General features: G+C 38.6%; 2 protein-coding genes across 3 annotated transcripts; both read left to right on the top strand.

Moving 5' to 3' along the window:
• The first annotated feature begins 1,355 nt into the window (after positions 1-1,355).
• LOC138590952 (alcohol dehydrogenase 1-like) lies at positions 1,356-7,757 on the top strand. Of its 2 annotated transcripts, none has more exons than XM_069661397.1 (9): positions 1,356-1,441; positions 2,122-2,223; positions 2,910-3,051; positions 4,561-4,648; positions 4,893-5,112; positions 5,382-5,642; positions 6,957-7,089; positions 7,238-7,376; positions 7,478-7,757. In XM_069661397.1, the coding sequence occupies exons 2-9, from the start codon at positions 2,218-2,220 to the stop codon at positions 7,509-7,511; spliced, it is 1,023 nt and encodes a 340-aa protein (XP_069517498.1). In that variant the 5' UTR covers positions 1,356-1,441; positions 2,122-2,217; the 3' UTR covers positions 7,512-7,757. The 2 variants fall into 2 exon arrangements, with proteins under 2 accessions (XP_069517498.1, XP_069517497.1); XM_069661396.1 differs by having other exon boundaries at positions 1,363-1,446.
• A 1,407-nt stretch (positions 7,758-9,164) lies between these two features.
• LOC138590892 (alcohol dehydrogenase class-3 chain L) lies at positions 9,165-15,424 on the top strand. The gene is made up of 9 exons (XM_069661310.1): positions 9,165-9,205; positions 9,776-9,877; positions 10,068-10,209; positions 10,296-10,383; positions 10,493-10,712; positions 11,897-12,157; positions 13,497-13,632; positions 14,921-15,059; positions 15,320-15,424. Exons 1-9 carry the CDS (start codon positions 9,188-9,190, stop codon positions 15,342-15,344), a joined length of 1,131 nt encoding a protein of 376 aa, XP_069517411.1. The 5' UTR covers positions 9,165-9,187; the 3' UTR covers positions 15,345-15,424.
• The last annotated feature ends 1,419 nt before the right edge of the window (positions 15,425-16,843 follow it).

Raw genomic sequence — 16,843 nt, 5'->3', positions numbered from 1 at the left:
CCTATGGGACATTATGTATCGGTGCATCAGACGCCGCCAAGAACCGCCACAGACTGTCCAGAAGCTCACAGATGCCCTGATCCAGGTCTGGGAGGAGATCCCCCAGGACACCATCCGCCAACTCATCAGGAGCATGCCCAGACATGTCAGGAGTGCATGCGAGCTCGCGGGGGCCATACACACTACTGAGTCACATCATGAGTTGCCATGATGACATTCACGCAAGTTGGATCAGCCTGTGATTTAATTTTTTTACTTTGATTTTGGCTGTGTTTTGAATCCAACCCTCAATGGGCTGATGATTTTGGTTTCCACTGACCGTTGTTACATAATTTTATTCTCAACAAATTGTACAATGTACATCAGTAAAGATTTTCCACTTGAATTATACGTTCATCAAGATCTGATGTTTAAGTGTTCCCTTAATTTTTTGAGCAGTGTATATAGTAGCTGACATACTATGTCTAACAACATTTATTACTGACAAATAAAATCATTTACAGCATTGAACTCACACCCTGATGGCTAAACAAATGTATAGAAGGAGGTTAATCACAGGGGTTCCTTTGGAAACTTCAAAACCTTGATTATTCTGATGTGATAGCAGGAAAGAAAAAAGAATACACTCTGATGTTGTTCTGCTCTGAAGTTACAAGACAATTTGTTGAGACAATTTAAAAGTAGAAAGGTGGAACGAATTGTGAAGTAAACCATAATTATTTAAAATGTTAACAAATACAGAATTAGAGCCATACTTTCTGTTTCCACACTCTCAATAATAAAATAAGTCTTAGTCATATAGTAGTCCTTTATCAGTTATGTCGCACACACAGCTTGGTAACACTTGGAAACACTTGACAACAGTTATGTGGGAATGCTTATTTGATAATTATTGGTCTCTTGCAGCACACATTGCATTTTCAAAAGAGACACCACTGTTTTATGTCATGATACCAGAAAAATCAGTCAACTTCCTGTGGTTGGTGGATTAAAAGGTCTGTATCAAGGCAAGCGCCAGGCTAGCTGTTTCCCCCTGATTATAGTCTTGATGTAGCAACTACTTATTCACCATACAGAGACGTGAATGGCATCAATCTTCTCATTTAGTTTAGCAAGAAAGTAAATAAGCTGGTAAATAAGTTTATCAAGAGTCTTTGTCAAACTTTTCCCTTAAAAAAGAGTTCAAACGTCTCTGAAGTGGTTGCTGATTGTCTATTTCCCAAAGGCTCCAGACCTTTTACCTAGATTTTCCGAGGACAATGTTGCACGTCCCTGCCTGTCTGAATAATTGCCAACTGTTTTCGCGATATAAAAACCAGGATCTCTTTCCCACTCCTCCCCACTCCATCCTGCAGCTGCATTCCTCACTTAACTCCTCTTTCACTTGTTTACTTTGCAGTACAGTAAAAGGCTTACATTGCAGCAAAAATGGCCACAGCTGGTAAGGTAAGGAAAATCCACCATGTGGAAAGTCATATTTACGTGATGCTTTATTAGTTAATTTGTGCATGATGTGTTTTGTTTGTCGAATGGCATGATTCATTTGTCCTGAACTTATGGACAAACAGTAAAAAGAAGGGTTATGTACATAATAATGTAACTAAATATTACTTTGTATCCTTTAACAGTTATGCAGGTACATGAAGCATTACAAAAACAATGTTACAGATGTTAAAGTACCCTCGTCTTTCAGTCTCTTTTTTTCTATCTCTGTCATCTGCCTCAGAGAAACAACTGTTCCTGTATGGGAGCACACTTGAAAACTATCCAGACAGATTTGACTGTGGATATTGGCAAAGATAAAAGCTGAACTATCATGTGTTTAATCAAATAACTCATGTTTGTCAAATAAGTCACATTTGTTTTCATGTGATGTTTGCTTTTCATGGGAGCAGCTTTATCAGAGACATTAAAACCACGAGCTATTAGCATGTGTTTTAAAAATGATGTGTAAAATGAAACCCCCTTTTCCTTTGCCTTTTTTGCAAAGTTGCAAAATAATGTAATGTATTTATGATGTAGCCCATACGTATCTCCTGGCTCTGTGTGATGTGGCCAGTGCCAGTACCAATGGCCAGGCTCATGCATGGGTTATTTCACATGGTTTCCTTTTCCCTTTAGGTCATTAAGTGCAAGGCAGCAGTGGCCTGGGAGCCCAACAAACCTTTGGTAATTGAAGAGATTGAGGTAGCTCCACCCGAGGCCAACGAGGTCCGCATGAAGGTAAGGGGTGTCAACTTTGAGAATGCACACATACACACATGCACTTGCATTGTGATACTGCATGTTACTATTTCTTCTCTGCAGCCGTCTTACTTAGTCACACTTACTTAAGTGTACTAAAGGTGTGTTGTGTACAAAGACAACATAATAATAGTGAATATAGGGTTTGGTTTTGAAAGAGAAGACAATGCAGATGTGCAATTAACCAGAATTATTTCTGATGGCCAGCAGGGGGAGACTCCACTGGTAGCAAAAAGAAGTCAGATTTGAAAGATAAAAAAAGTGACCCCACTTTAGTGTATCAATTGCTAGTTTCAAATCTTTTGAAATACAACATGATATAAATTTTGTAAATAATGTCCTATTTATCAGTAAAATGGCAGAAAAATCAGGAAATGCTTTAGGATGTGGCTACCTGTGATTCACTCATCTTTACCATGCTGGCCTGTTAAACAGGATAGAGACATAAAGTGAATCCACACTTTAGTCCAAACATTATCACTCCTGGTTTCAAAAAAAGATGGTGACAGCTACATTCCCTTAATGTATACAGTCTATGATTATCACACATACATCCTGCTGCCAAACACTGAATAAAGTGTCAATATATTGTGAATGTGTAGATATTATTGCTGAACCCTAACTGTCTTTGTGTTTTCATTGTTTGGTTTCTGTCTTTGGTGCAGATTGTGGCGACTGCCGTGTGCCATTCAGACCTTTACCACCTTTTTGAGAGTATGTTTAAAGGTGGCTTTCCAACAGTCCTCGGCCATGAGGCAGCAGGGATTGTTGAGAGCGTCGGGCCTGGAGTCACTGAATTTCAGCCAGGTTGGCAGTTTGGAACATGCTTGTTTGCTTTCTATTCAAGAGTGTGACAAGTAGATTGATTTGTGTCATGCCTTATTGGCTTTGGAGCTTTAAAGTATAAACTGAGCTTAGGGTAAAGATTGGAAACTGCTAGTCTGGCTCTGTCCAAAATAGGGAAATAAAGTGACCAATATGGCTATCTATCTTTATTCAAAAAGCCCAAAATCATTTGAACAGAAAAAACAATAAAATATTTTAACTGTACCTTTATACACACAAAATACACAAATAATGAGTAGTTTGCCACTTGGTCCATCAGATGGCACCCTCAAAATGTATCATCAGTTTGATCTGTTGCATGCCCTGTTGACCTAACAGTGTACTGAGCTGATTAAAGAAAATAGAAAGGAACAATAGCAAGCAAAGCTATGCTTTTGGGTAATCATCACATTAAAGTATGTTGGAAGCAATTTAAAGAAGTATTTTGGCTTGCGCACCAAAGATGGCATTAATAGATTGGGCACAAGGCATTCAGTATTTATGTCAATATATTTGTATAATACAGTATGACATCACCTGTTTTTTGAGATTGTCCCAGTTTCGAGCTCCTAACAAATATTTGTAAGACACTAAAATGTCCAAGTTTTCAACATTCACTACCAAATTGTCCTGGCAATTACAATAATAATGTAATAATAATCTTTACCCTAATAATAATAATGACCTGGTAGCTATCCAGTGGACTCAGATGTTTACAGTTTGTTGCCTACATTTGTTTTTCATAGAATATATATATACGCTTTTAATACGTCTTTAATGGGAGTGAAAGTATTTTTGCTAACACATGAAAGTGCAATGCAGGCTGTTTGCCAACACGGCCACAGTGGCGTAGTGTCTCTGCAATACTGCATTTGAGTTACATAAACTGTGCGCACACATGACTGCATTGACTTTGACATTTTGGCCAATGCAGGCAAAAGGCATAGTAGATATTACTTGCCAAGGTTGACATGTGCCAGTGTGTGCATATAGTTGATCGGGTTGCGCTACCCGATCAACTATATGCACACACTGGCACGTTTATGTGACTCAAATGCAGTATTGAGTGTGTACAGTTTAGGCTACTTGTCAGATGATTTACAAGATCAGAAAATAGTTCCAACGTCCCTGCACAGGCAGAGTATGCAGATGTCACACATACCCTCCCCCAAATACAACCGGAATTTGATCAAAGAACCTTGCTAACCACTGTATCACAATGGCTGCCCCTACATTTTGATACTGCCTTTAAATTTATTTGAACTATTATGAGTTTTATTTTTAGACATTCAAATTTTTGAAAAAGTGATCTCTAAAGCTTACTATTAACATTACGAAAAATGTAAAAAGAGAATTTTGATTTGAGTGAAAGTTTACGAAGGAAGCAAACAGACGTCTGTGCCATTCAGTCAATCTTCTTTTTACCATTAGAAAAGTTAGCCTAAAATGTATATGTTTCTGTCACATGGAAACCTTTTTTCTGTCTTTCAGGTGACAAAGTAATCCCTGTGTTCATCTCTCAGTGTAAAGAATGTCGCTTCTGTAAGAGCCCAAAGACCAACCAGTGTGAGAAAGCATGGTGAGCACAAATAAGAGCCCATCTCCTGCCATCCATTGTTTTTTCTTTATTCACCTAAAATGCATTCTTTTGGGATGTGTACACAGGGTTATAGGTTCATTCGACAAAGACATTTAGTCATGCTCATTTAGATGTTGTCTGAAGATACGAAAATTCAGATTTGCATTTTTCCATGAACATGCTTATTCAATAAACCTTCTAGGACAAGAGAAACACTAATATCCTTGACTTAAATCCTTCTCAGGGCTCGTGTTCGCCCTAAGTTTATGGCACCGGAGGAGTCCAGGTTAACCTGTAAGGGGAAGAAGCTGCTGCAGTTTGCAGGAACCAGTACCTTCTCTGAGTACACTGTGGTCCACGAGAGTGCTGTGGCTAAGATTGACCCAGCTGCCCCTCTGGACAAAGTCTGTCTCATTGGCTGTGGGATCTGCACAGGATACGGAGCTGCGGTTAATACTGCTAAGGTGTGCATGTTTGACTGTTGCAGATAAATCATGCCTAAATCATTATCATTATCTTTATCATTGATTAAAATGCTAGAACTGGAAGTTTAGTACTAATGGAACCTATAGATTAAGAAATATAAGAGGCTTAGAAATTACAATAAAAACTCTTGGCTACTTTGGAAAGACCTATTATGGGACACAAAACATTTCCATTGATCATTACTGTATAGAGCACTAAGACATCCAACCTAAAGTACCATATTGACCAAACTGTTTGTTTTTTTTAGGTGGAACCGGGCTCCACTTGTGCCGTGTTCGGCCTCGGAGCTGTGGGTTTGGCTGCAGTCATGGGCTGCCATGTTGCAGGAGCCAAGAGGATTATCGCTGTTGACATCAATCCGGAGAAGTTTGAAAAGGCCAAGGTGTTTGGTGCTACCGAATTTGTGAATCCAAAAGATCACACTAAACCCATCAACGAAGTGATCTCTGAGATGACCAACGGTGGAGTGGACTTCTCCCTGGAATGTGTCGGGAATGTGGGAGTCATGGTAGGAAGATTTGATTAACAGTTTTTCTCAGTTCTTGGCAGTAAATGGTAAATGGACTGTACTTATATAGCGCTTTTCTAGTCTTTGCGACCACTCAAAGCTGCTTTTACACTACATGTCACATTCATCCATTCACATACACATTGACACACTGATGGCAGAGGCTGCTACGTAAAGTGCCCAACTGTCAATCAGGTATCACATTCAGACCCGTTGGCTATGCCACCGGGAGCAATTTGGGGTTCAGTGTTTTGACCTCCGACCTTCTGATTGAAAGATGACCGACTCTACCACTGAGCCACAGCCGCCACAGTGAATATATATTTTCCTAAACAGTTAAAACGAGTTGCAAAACACTAACCTGTAATAGTATACCTGAAATTAACCTGAAAAATGCTGTAACCCATCCAAAACCTTTAATACTTGATTGTAATTAAATTATTGTGTCAATTCATAAGGCGATAGCATCATAATGGAACTTCAGTCAGATAACTCATGTTTGTAATAGTTTGAAATGTGTATTGCAGCAGCAGAACATAGCTTGTGTTCGGCGTCTAGGCTCCGACCTTATCACTCCTCGCAGATTTATTTTGCAGAAATTTGAGGAGTGATGAGATAATATCTTAAACCCTTTAAAATCTTAAAGGTGGATGCTGGGGTGGTGGTGGTGGGAGGACGCGTTTGTCAGGTGATTGTAGAGAAGGACGCATGTCAAGTGTATGTATTGTGTAAAACGAAGAGGTCAAAATTATCGTGTTGTTTCATGGTTTCAATTACACTTTATGCCTCCTAGTACCAGAATGAGTGGAAAAACGTATGTACGTAAAAAAACAGAGTAGAATATAGTTAAAGGTTATGTCTATTTTCCACAGAACTGCAAAAAATGAAGGGACCTGTGCTTCTATCTGTTTGGCAAAACTGACAATTGTCAATTTGCCTTGCAGAAGTAACTGCCACTCCATAATAATACAATTGATTAATCTAGAATAAAAGATAATTTGTATGTATTTTGATCACAAAGACATCTACAAGCAATATTTTTTTTAATATAGAATATTGTGCTTAAGCATTTGCCTAAAACATTTGCAAATTGAAACAAAGAACAAGAAATGCTGTTTGGTTTTGCACAAATGACAACTTAAACTGTCATTCAGGAATTGAGCTTTATAGCTCTTTCCAGCAGTACTTTTTAAAGAAGAGACGGTTGTCACTCAGCCAGTTACTTAGCCCTTAGTCTTTCAGATAGTCCAGAGATTTTCGACCAGCACCCTTCTAGTTACAAGCCTTCTGACTTTGTGTTGTTTCTCCATCCAGCGCAGTGCCTTGGAGTCTTGTGTGATGGGTTGGGGTGTCAGTGTGATCGTTGGCTGGACAGAGCTGCATGAAGTTTCTGCCCCACCTCTTCAGATGATTTTTGGCCGCACATGGAAGGGCTCCGTGTTTGGAGGTAGGACAACTGTCACCATCAAATGCAACTAATACATCTCTTAGAACTAAATGGCCATGTGCTCATGTTCAGCATTTTCCAAATAGTTGTAGTCTGGATAATAGTCTATGCTATTATTTTGTAATTGTTTGTGCATTTTTTGTGTCAGGCTTTAAGGGCAAGTATGGGATTCCTTCAATGGTTAAAGCCTACATGGACAAGAAGGTGAAGCTCGATGAGTTCATCACTCACAACTTGTCCTTTGATCAGATCAATGAGGCCGTTGAAATGATGAAGCACGGCAAATGGTGAGTTTACACTACGATACTTTGTCCACCATTCATAACTCAGCAGCATGACAGATAAATTGATGCAGGTCTACTCATTTCTCTGTTATGTTGTTCCACAGCATCCGGACAGTCCTGGCGGTTTCTACAGAATAAGACCCAGTGATGCTTTAAATGACCCCAGAGCAAATCATTATTATACAGCTCATGATAAATATTCCCACAAATAATGCGATGCACACAATAACACACATTTACTTCCCGGACCTTAAAAAATCAACACTGTTAACTGAATAATGAGGAGAATGTGAATGTGAGAGTCATCTGCAGTGTTGACACTTAGCAAAAGATAAACATTTCAAAGTGTTTATAGTGCAAAATAAATGATCTAAACAGATGGGATCAGTGGCCTCCTTGTCTGTGGTCTGGTTTTTCTTGTGTTATATATTATGGGTACAGCATTTAGATGTCTACAGTAGCGTCTGTTATCTCTCTGAATGCTCTATTGGACTTGTTAATTGTCAGTCAGATTTTTTTCCCCGCTTAGATTAATTCAGTCCAGTCTAATTATATCAGTGTTTCCTTAAACTGGCCAACAGTGTTGTAATTATTTCTCTAGGATGGGCTCCAGCATTTCTCTAAGAGCAGAGCCATACTGATTCATGCAGAACCAAGAATAAAGAACAGGATATTGCAGACACACTAAAAAAAGGATATGAAACATTATAATTGCAAAGAATAAGAGATGAGAGTTGACCACTGTGAGATTTTATAGTCAAGGCATACAGTTCATTTTTGCTTATCTATGAAAGCTGGGAGCATAAATGTTTTCATTCAAATTGAACAGTTGCAGTGAACACATCTACAAGATTAGATTGAGAGGAACCATTGCAGTTCATACAACTGCTAGTATTTTATTTCCTAGTTTCAACAGAACACCAGTGAGTTGTTGCATGCAGACTCTACAATTTAGATCTTTTAATTCCTTATAAGACTGCAGCTATAATACACAGAAGACCTTGACTAAAATGTCAATAAACGAAGAGACACTATCTTTCCTGGGCAACTTTTGTGTCATTGCTTAATATTTATACCCATACCTCTAAATGTTCTTGGCATGACTATAGTTTCCTATATTAAGAAGCTTGTCTGGACACATATTTAAACTGTCCATTTGCCTTGGTGAGTAAGCTTACAGCATTTGAGACAGTGCAACAATGAGCCTTAACTAATTCCAGTTGCACAGTAATGTTCAGTTTGATTAAATCCATGCATATTTTAGTGCTCGCCCCGGAGGCACTGCACACCCAGAGAATGGATATTTAACATGTGATCTCGAGGTAACATTTTATTTGAATTATTGCAACTTTAGCAGCTTTCAGCGTTTGAACAATTGAATCATAGTAAGCGTAACTAATCATAACTAATCAGATAAGCAGGCAACATTTTGATCTATAATGTGACACGCAGAATAAACAAAAAACATTAATTGCTTATTGTATTGTAGGTGTTCAAGAAACTTACTGAGAAAATAAAAGGGAATTAAATATCTAAAACAACATTTCTCGATCCTTTACTTAAACTGTTACTTGACCATCACCCAAGGCCTTTGACTTCTATAATACCATTTGTGTGAGTCACTGTGATCTGTTCTCTGCTATACAGGAGGAAATGGGCCTTAGATATAGAAAGTGGAAAGATCAACAGAAAGTGTTGACACGGCCCCCTGCCCACATAATGGGTGGGGCCCTTCTTTGCGATTGGTTTGAACTTAAGTATGCATCCTGCACTATTACCTAACCTTGTGAGTGAGAGTCCAGCACTGAAACAACATGGCAACTGCACGGAGGGTAAGCACATGCAGATATATCAGAATAATAAACTAGTGTGAATGTTTGAATGTGTTTCAACAACTTTACGTGAACGTGCTATGATTGCCAGAACATTTCCTGTTCTTTGTCAAGTGTTTATGTTGTTTTTAAGTGTTTATGGAGCAGAGGGAATGTTTATAGTATTAGAGGAAGGATAAAAAGGGTGGGTTTAAATCTGCTAAACTATAAAAGAGAAACAACCCTTCTGCTGCTCTCTATTTTGCAATCTTTAATAGAACTCATAGCAGAGTTTTGTGTTCTCTTTGAGTTTAAATATTTGTGCTGGTTTAGGTTTTCTAATGTTGCAACATGGGTGCACAAGGTTGGAAAAGGGTCAAAGTTTTTCCTGAAGACAGTTTTATGGGTCTGTTGTATCAAGCCTACAGAGAAACGTAGAAAAACTGATTGTGACCCTGATAGTGTGTTTTACAATCTACAGTAAAAGAGGAACTTGCAATTAGTTTCTCTTTACCCTTTTAGTCAAGGCTGCTGGGTTGATATCATGAGTGATAACAGGCCTGCTTGAAGCTCTTGAGTGTTGTGTTAAAGGTGATCCGGTGCAAAGCTGCAGTAGCATGGAAGGCCGGGGAACCGCTTGTGATGGAGGAGGTGGAGGTGGCGCCTCCTAATGGTGGGGAAGTTCGCCTCAAGGTAAGGAATCAGGGCGGATTTGTTTGCTTTTGACAATCACATTCACCAAAAGATCTGTTCTTAAAAATAATCCAAACCCCTCTAAGACATTATTGAAAAAACCAGTAATACATATTAAGTGTACACACATTTCAGCAGATATTCTTGTCAAACGTTAGCAGTTTTAAATGTACTGAGTTCTTTATTTCAGATTGTAGCCACAGGGATTTGTCACACTGACTCCTACACACTAAGTGGCTCCGACCCTGAGGGAGTTTTCCCTGTAGTTCTGGGCCACGAGGGAGCCGGCATCGTGGAGAGCGTTGGAGAAGGAGTCACTAAGTTTAAACCAGGTTCTTTCTTCTCTTCTCTTCTCTCAACAGAAATGATTGCTGCTGGTAATATGAATGCTCAAACTCAGCATTTTGTTTTGTTTTAGGGGACACAGTCATACCCTTGTATATCCCACAGTGTGGAGAGTGCAAGTTCTGTAAGAATCCCAAAACCAACTTGTGTCAAAAGATCAGGTAAATGTCATTAGTCTTAGCATTGTGAAACTGAGACTACTTTGTCACATCAAAATTTTGCGCTGCAGTTGATCCGCTGTCAGATATGTGCTGGTGTCTTATTCTCCAGGTTCACTCAGGGCAGAGGTTTGATGCCAGATGGGACAACACGTTTCTCCTGCAAAGGGAAGAGCCTCTTCCACTTCATGGGTTGTAGCACGTTCTCCGAGTACACTGTGGTAGCTGAGATCTCCCTGGCCAAAGTGGACCACAGAGCCCCTCTGGACAAGGTGTGTCTGCTGGGCTGTGGCATAACCACAGGATATGGAGCTGCTCTAAACACGGCCAAGGTGACTCAGCCTCCTCCTTTGATTACGCCAGGCTATTATTAGCCACCGCAGCCATTCACTAATTGTTACTCTAGACCGTTCTCTGAGCAGTGGAAACTTTAGATGGAAAAATTCATGGTACTGCCCCCAGCCTCTAGGCTTAAATACACAGAATATGGAGGGCAGAGAAGAACTAAACACCTCCCAATCATTTTTTATTTTTTTTAGATGTTAGGCAAACTTCACGTCATTTCTTTTTACTTCTATTACTACAACTGTTATTGTGATTGGTGGTGGTGGTATTTGTTGAGCTACCCTCACAGCATAGTTCTATAATGGCAATGATGATCAGTCCAACACTATGATCCGGACTTTCATATCTTTACAACTGCTTTGTCGTGGATATTCGTGCAGACATTCCTGCTTCCCAAAGGATGAAGTTTGCTCACTTTGGTGATCACCTGACTTATCCTCTAGTACCACCAGCAAAAGGAACATTTTTACTTACCAAGTGAAATATCTCAACTACTGTACCAGTTGGCACATTTATTTTTGAATATATTCATGGTCCCCAGAAAATGTTTGCTAATAAATTGTGCCGTGAAAATTGTCTTAAAAACTATTCCTATAATTGCCAAAAAGATTGGTACCGAACTTCTTTAGAATTCATCCTAATGACTCTAATGATCTGTTAACTTTTTATGTAGCACCACCATGGGGTCAACATTTAAATTAGTCCAATATTTAGTTTTACAACCAAATTCTTGTCTATGTTTCTACTATGGTTAAGTGCTTGTTAAAAAATCTTCGAATGCCAACACTCTAAACAAAGATAATAAAAGGTTATTATCTGCTTTATATCAGCATTTTGCTCACAGTATGAACATGTTAGCTTGACTTTAGCATTTAACTCAAAGCTTTTCAGTCCCTTGGTACAGCCTCACACAACCACAGAGATTTTTAACATGGATTTAATGTGCCCATGAATTGTTTATGAGCCAGTATGTGCCTACATTGTCAACTTAATGCCAGTGAAGAACAAACCCAACATAAAATAGCAAGCACATGCAAAATCTGTATTAATCCAGGGCATTCTATTTAACTCTTTTTAACATCAGCCTCATTTTCCCTGCAGTGCACTGTATGATTAATAGCTGCAGCGATGTGCTGACCTTTACTTGCCTCTCCTGTCCCTCACTCTGCAGGTAGAGGCTGGCTCAACCTGTGCGGTGTTTGGCCTGGGGGCACTGGGTCTTGCAGCAATCATGGGCTGTAAAGCAGCCGGGGCAGCAAGGATTATTGGAGTCGATCTCAACCCTGACAAGTTTAAAACTGCTCAAGAGTTTGGTGCCACAGATGTGGTGAACCCAAAGGACCACAGCAAGCCAATCCAAGAGGTCCTGGTAGAGATGACAGATGGAGGCGTGGACTATTCCTTTGAATGTGTGGGCAATGTGTCAATCATGGTGAGTGCAGAAATAGTAACCCCATATTATTGCCCAGCTCCTATGCGAAGCGATTCATCTCTTTGTGCTGAATAATAAAATGAATCATGATTATCTTTCATGGGTCATTAAAATAGATTAACTGGCCGAGCTTTATAAAGATAGATACCAATATTTTTGAATGAAGACACACTTGTGGGTATAGATATAGATTGTTTTAAATTAATTTCATAATTTTATTTATATAGCACCTTTCATACATAAAGCATGCAGCCCAAAGTGCTTCACATAAAGAAACAGTAGATAAAAACAGAAATTGACAATAAAACAGGAAATAAAAATATAATAAAATAATAAAAGATTATTAAAATGCAATAAAAATAATACACACATATATATATATGCTATTAGGAATCAATAAAATAAATTAAAATCATTAAAAGTTGAGTAGGACAGAATAAATACCAGACATAAGACTATTGTTCAAAACAATAAGACATAGAACAAGGCTATAAAATGACTCCAAGTTAAAAGCCTGATGAAAAAAATATGTCTTTAGCTTATTTTTTAATAAAATCCAGAGAGCTTGCAGTTTTGATGTCGGGAGGCAGTGAGTTCCACAGTTTAGGTGCATAAAAACAGAAAAAGCTCTCTCTCCGGTGCTTGTGTGTGACACAGAGGAACATACAAAGAAAGCAGGTCTGAAATGTAAGGAGGAGCAAGGCCGTGTAAAGCTTTAAAACGATTAAAAGAACTTTAAAATCCATTCTAAAAGAAACAGGCGGCCAGTGCAGAGATTTGATAAGTGGAGTTACATAATCAGCTTTATTTTTTCTTGTTTAAGTTCTTGCGGTGTTTTGAATGAGTTGTAGTTTCGTGATAGACTTTTTAGGTAATCCTGTAAAAAGGGAGTTGCAGTAGTCAATTCGGCTGGTGATAAAAGCATGAGTTATAAACGTCAGCATCCTTCTATGTTAAAAAAGGTCTAACTTTAGCAATGTTTCTTAAATGATAAAAGTTATATGATGATACTTATGATTTGATACTTATGACCATAAGGATTAAAATTAAAATCGGAATCTAAAACCACCCCCAAGTTTGTAACATTGTGCCTGTTTGTTGTGCTTGACCTCCTAACATATTTTGTTTTCTCTGGCCGCTGGGAAACCCTTCTTATATCTCTTTGGGCAGAATGACACACTCCAACCCACCACTAAAAATCTATTTTTAATGAAACATTTAGAAAATGATACATTTATAGTAGGCTAAACACAATTAAACAATGTCCAAATAAATAGGGTGAGGTTGTGGTAGTTGCCTAGTGATGTAATGCCTTCCTGATAGTGTCTCTTGGTGGCAGAGGGCAGCCCTAGAGGCCTGTCATAAAGGATGGGGCACCAGCGTCATAATCGGGGTGGCAGCTGCAGGACAAGAGATCTCCACCCGGCCCTTCCAGCTGGTGACAGGACGCACCTGGAAAGGCACTGCTTTTGGAGGTAACACATTGTTTTGAGATCAATATGTATGGAAATGCCAATGTGAAGGGGTTCCTAATCCAATGCAGTCTGACAGAGGATTCAAAATAAGTAATTTTTTAAAACATTTAATTGTTCACTACTCCAAATATAAAAACTCCCAACAGCAACATGGGATCTGCAACATTTTTTTAATGATTAATAATTTTGTGTGGTTTGTCTGACAGGTGTAGAGCCACCGAATGAACTTTCACATCAAAAGTAATGAAATATGATACAATGTCATGAGTTCTTATTGTTTAATTTTGTATTTAATATATTGTGTTCTTGTCTTGATTTAGTCTTGTTTAGTTATGTAATTCATTTGTGTTTCATTTTCTGGAGATCTTCTGCTTGAGTTCTGCTACCACAGTCCTGAGTTTGGCTTTTAGTGTTTCCTGTTTTATTTTGTAGTTCTTGCCCTATGTATGTTTTGTCTTGTTTTACTTCCTGCCTTTGTGTGTTTTCCCGCCTGTTTGATTATGTGCCCTGCCCTGATTGTTTTCACCTGCCCCTTGATTGTCTCACCTGTGTCTGATTAGCCTCACCTCCCAAGTTTATTTAGTCTTTGTGCTCCCCTGTCTCGTGGCCTGTTCATTGTCATCCATCGTGCGTGAGTCTATGTCTCTTACTCTGGATTATCTTCATGCCTCCCCTGATTTCCTTGTGTCCCTTGGATTACCCTGTTCCTGGTTTTCTTTGTAAGTTTTTGCTGTGTCTTTAGATTTTCCTTTTTGTCTTTTGTTGGAGTTAGATTTTGTTTGTGCATTTTTGCCTCTTATTTAATTAAATCCGTATCTAAGTCTGCTTTTGGGTCCTCACCTTTTTGTTTAAACCGATACCCTGACATACAGTGCATTGTGAAATTGTTAATGCAAAGCAGTGTAATAATTATTATCTTCTTAGATTTAGGGCAACTGTGGCTCAGTGGTAGAGTTGGTCGTCTCTCAAACGGAAGGTTGGGGGTTTGATCCCTGACTGCTACAGTCACATGTCGAAGTGTCACTGACAAGACACTGACCCCCAGAATAGCTCCACACAAACATTTACTCCGTGTACATTTTGTGGAGGCTTAATTGTGTTGCTTTTATTTACTGAATATTTTGTATGCTTTTTCCACATGTAAAACCACTTACCCTTTTGAAAAAACAAGGCTCTATTATAGGATGAAAGACGTTTGGTTCAGGGCTTATTTTACACTAACAGCTTTGTTCACATGGACCGCACATTACTTCTCTATACTCAATGAACTGATTTATACTTTTTCCAGGCTACAAGAGTGTCGAAAGTGTTCCCAAACTGGTGGAGGAGTACATGAACAAGAAGCTCAAAGTAGATGAGTTTGTGACTCACACTCTGCCCTTTGAGCGCATCACTGATGGTTTTGATCTAATGCATGCTGGGAAATGGTAAGCTCTAACTTAAGATACTTTTTGAAGTTGTTTGTTATGTTAATGTGTGTAGTGCGCTGGTGTCCCTCTGGGTTTTGTCTGTCGTGGGCCTTTCCTTCAATGCTGCCCTCTGTTGAGGACAAAGCTTGGATGTGCTAATATGTGTGAGGCAGGACTTTAAAACAATGTCTACCATGCTGGCCTCTCTTCAAATATGCCACTTCAGTCAGAACTGTATGATTTAATACTAACAATCTGATCCCATTTTCATCTTTCAGCGTTCGGGTCGTCCTTCAGTTCTAGAAGCAGAGGAGCGCAGAAAAACCATGATCTCACTCCATGTTCACTCCACCCTGCTCACTTTAATAAATGTTTGAAGTCACTGTTCAGGTCTGTTTTATTTAAAAAATGCACAGACAAGTCTTTGATCAGCATTGCCCCCCCTACCAGTACACAGAGATTGTGTGAAAGAAAAACAGAGGAACCAAAACAAGATTATTTTGAAACATCTTTGATCTAGACTGCATGAATAATAAAGTACAACCAAGTGACATCAGTGTAATGTTTCTAATCATTGAGTTTCTTCTATAACCAACCTACCTGGAAGCCTGATGAAGTTGTGGAAAATGCGTTGAATAAACTGCAGTTAAAGCCTGCCTACAAAACATGTTGACTCTCCCTGTATGATATAAACAGTTGGGGTGTTTTCAGTTTTAAAACACGCAATTGTCTCTCTGAGCTTAAATGACGCACTTTTCTTATGTAGACTTGACTTGAGAGAATTACTTTGCCATCTTTGCTTTGCCAAACTTAGTTAGCCAATACATGTAAACGGCCATGTTTCCCGATCAGTCAGTGTGCATTCTGTAGTGGAAACTCACAGGCAAAAATGTAATTCTTCCTCCTCAGTATGTGCACAGTGATAAAGACAAGTCTGATGTAGTTGAGGATTCTTGGGCAAGAACAATGAAGATACAGTATCGAAATGGACTGACTCTTTTAGCTTGATGGGGTTAAATAACCTTGAACTATTTTCGAAACAGTAATCAAGATTCATTCCATTTTGTTTCCAAATGAAGGCAGATGAGCTGCACGCACAAAAGCAGGGCCCTGGAACTAGTAAAACTCAGTGGCATGCAGCCATGATAAATGTTATTACAGTAGTTTACAACTGCTTTGGCTATATTAAATGAGGTTATATATCATCTAGGATTAAGTTCAACAAGGCATCATATTGTATACAGAGTGGTTTTAATAGTATTTCAATCATTATTACATTTTAAGATTAAATTGTATTAAAATATTTTGCTTTTCAGTCAGTCTTTATACTACACTAAGTTAACTCTCTGTAGCGTCATAATTACCACACTGACAATGCACTGACATCAATGTTTTTGTTTAACTCTCCATCAGAAGGCAAACTGCCCAAAATTGTTGAATTACTCCTTGAATCATTTAAATAATTATTTACATTACTGAGCTAAAGTTAATACCATACTGCAAAAAGCATAAACCATGAAACCAACTTATTGAATACTTTAAAGTACATTGCATTATTTTGACAGTAATCAAAGGTCATCAATACCATAATAAAAAAAGTACTTCAGTAGTGTTGAATAAGCAGTTACTTAGTAAAGCAGTTTACTGGGGCAATACTAGAATTGTGATAAATGCCTGCAGACAGTTGCTGCATTAATTTAGTCTAATTCAGTGATGTGCAATTTAACTTGTGCTGATGAGGTGTCTGTGTTATGAGGACTAAGCATTTGATGTTTAGTGCTAAGAGCTTTGCACTTTATATG

Source organism: Semicossyphus pulcher, unplaced genomic scaffold (assembly GCF_022749685.1).
Source record: "Semicossyphus pulcher isolate SPU_LCO1_2020_fin unplaced genomic scaffold, fSemPul1.0.p SCAF_14, whole genome shotgun sequence".
Classification (NCBI taxonomy): domain Eukaryota; kingdom Metazoa; phylum Chordata; class Actinopteri; order Labriformes; family Labridae; genus Semicossyphus; species Semicossyphus pulcher.
This window is presented reverse-complemented; position numbering and strand designations above follow the sequence as displayed.

What these genes read in the sequence shown, in the direction of transcription:
- LOC138590952 (XM_069661396.1), top strand. An exon ending in CCAACGAGGTCCGCATGAAG is followed by an intron (nt 2,224 to 2,909) that starts GTAAGGGGTGTC and finishes TCTTTGGTGCAG; the next exon opens with ATTGTGGCGACTGCCGTGTG. An exon ending in AGTCACTGAATTTCAGCCAG is followed by an intron (nt 3,052 to 4,560) that starts GTTGGCAGTTTG and finishes TCTGTCTTTCAG; the next exon opens with GTGACAAAGTAATCCCTGTG.
- LOC138590892 (XM_069661310.1), top strand. An exon ending in GTGGGGAAGTTCGCCTCAAG is followed by an intron (nt 9,878 to 10,067) that starts GTAAGGAATCAG and finishes TCTTTATTTCAG; the next exon opens with ATTGTAGCCACAGGGATTTG. An exon ending in TGGGCAATGTGTCAATCATG is followed by an intron (nt 12,158 to 13,496) that starts GTGAGTGCAGAA and finishes TCTTGGTGGCAG; the next exon opens with AGGGCAGCCCTAGAGGCCTG.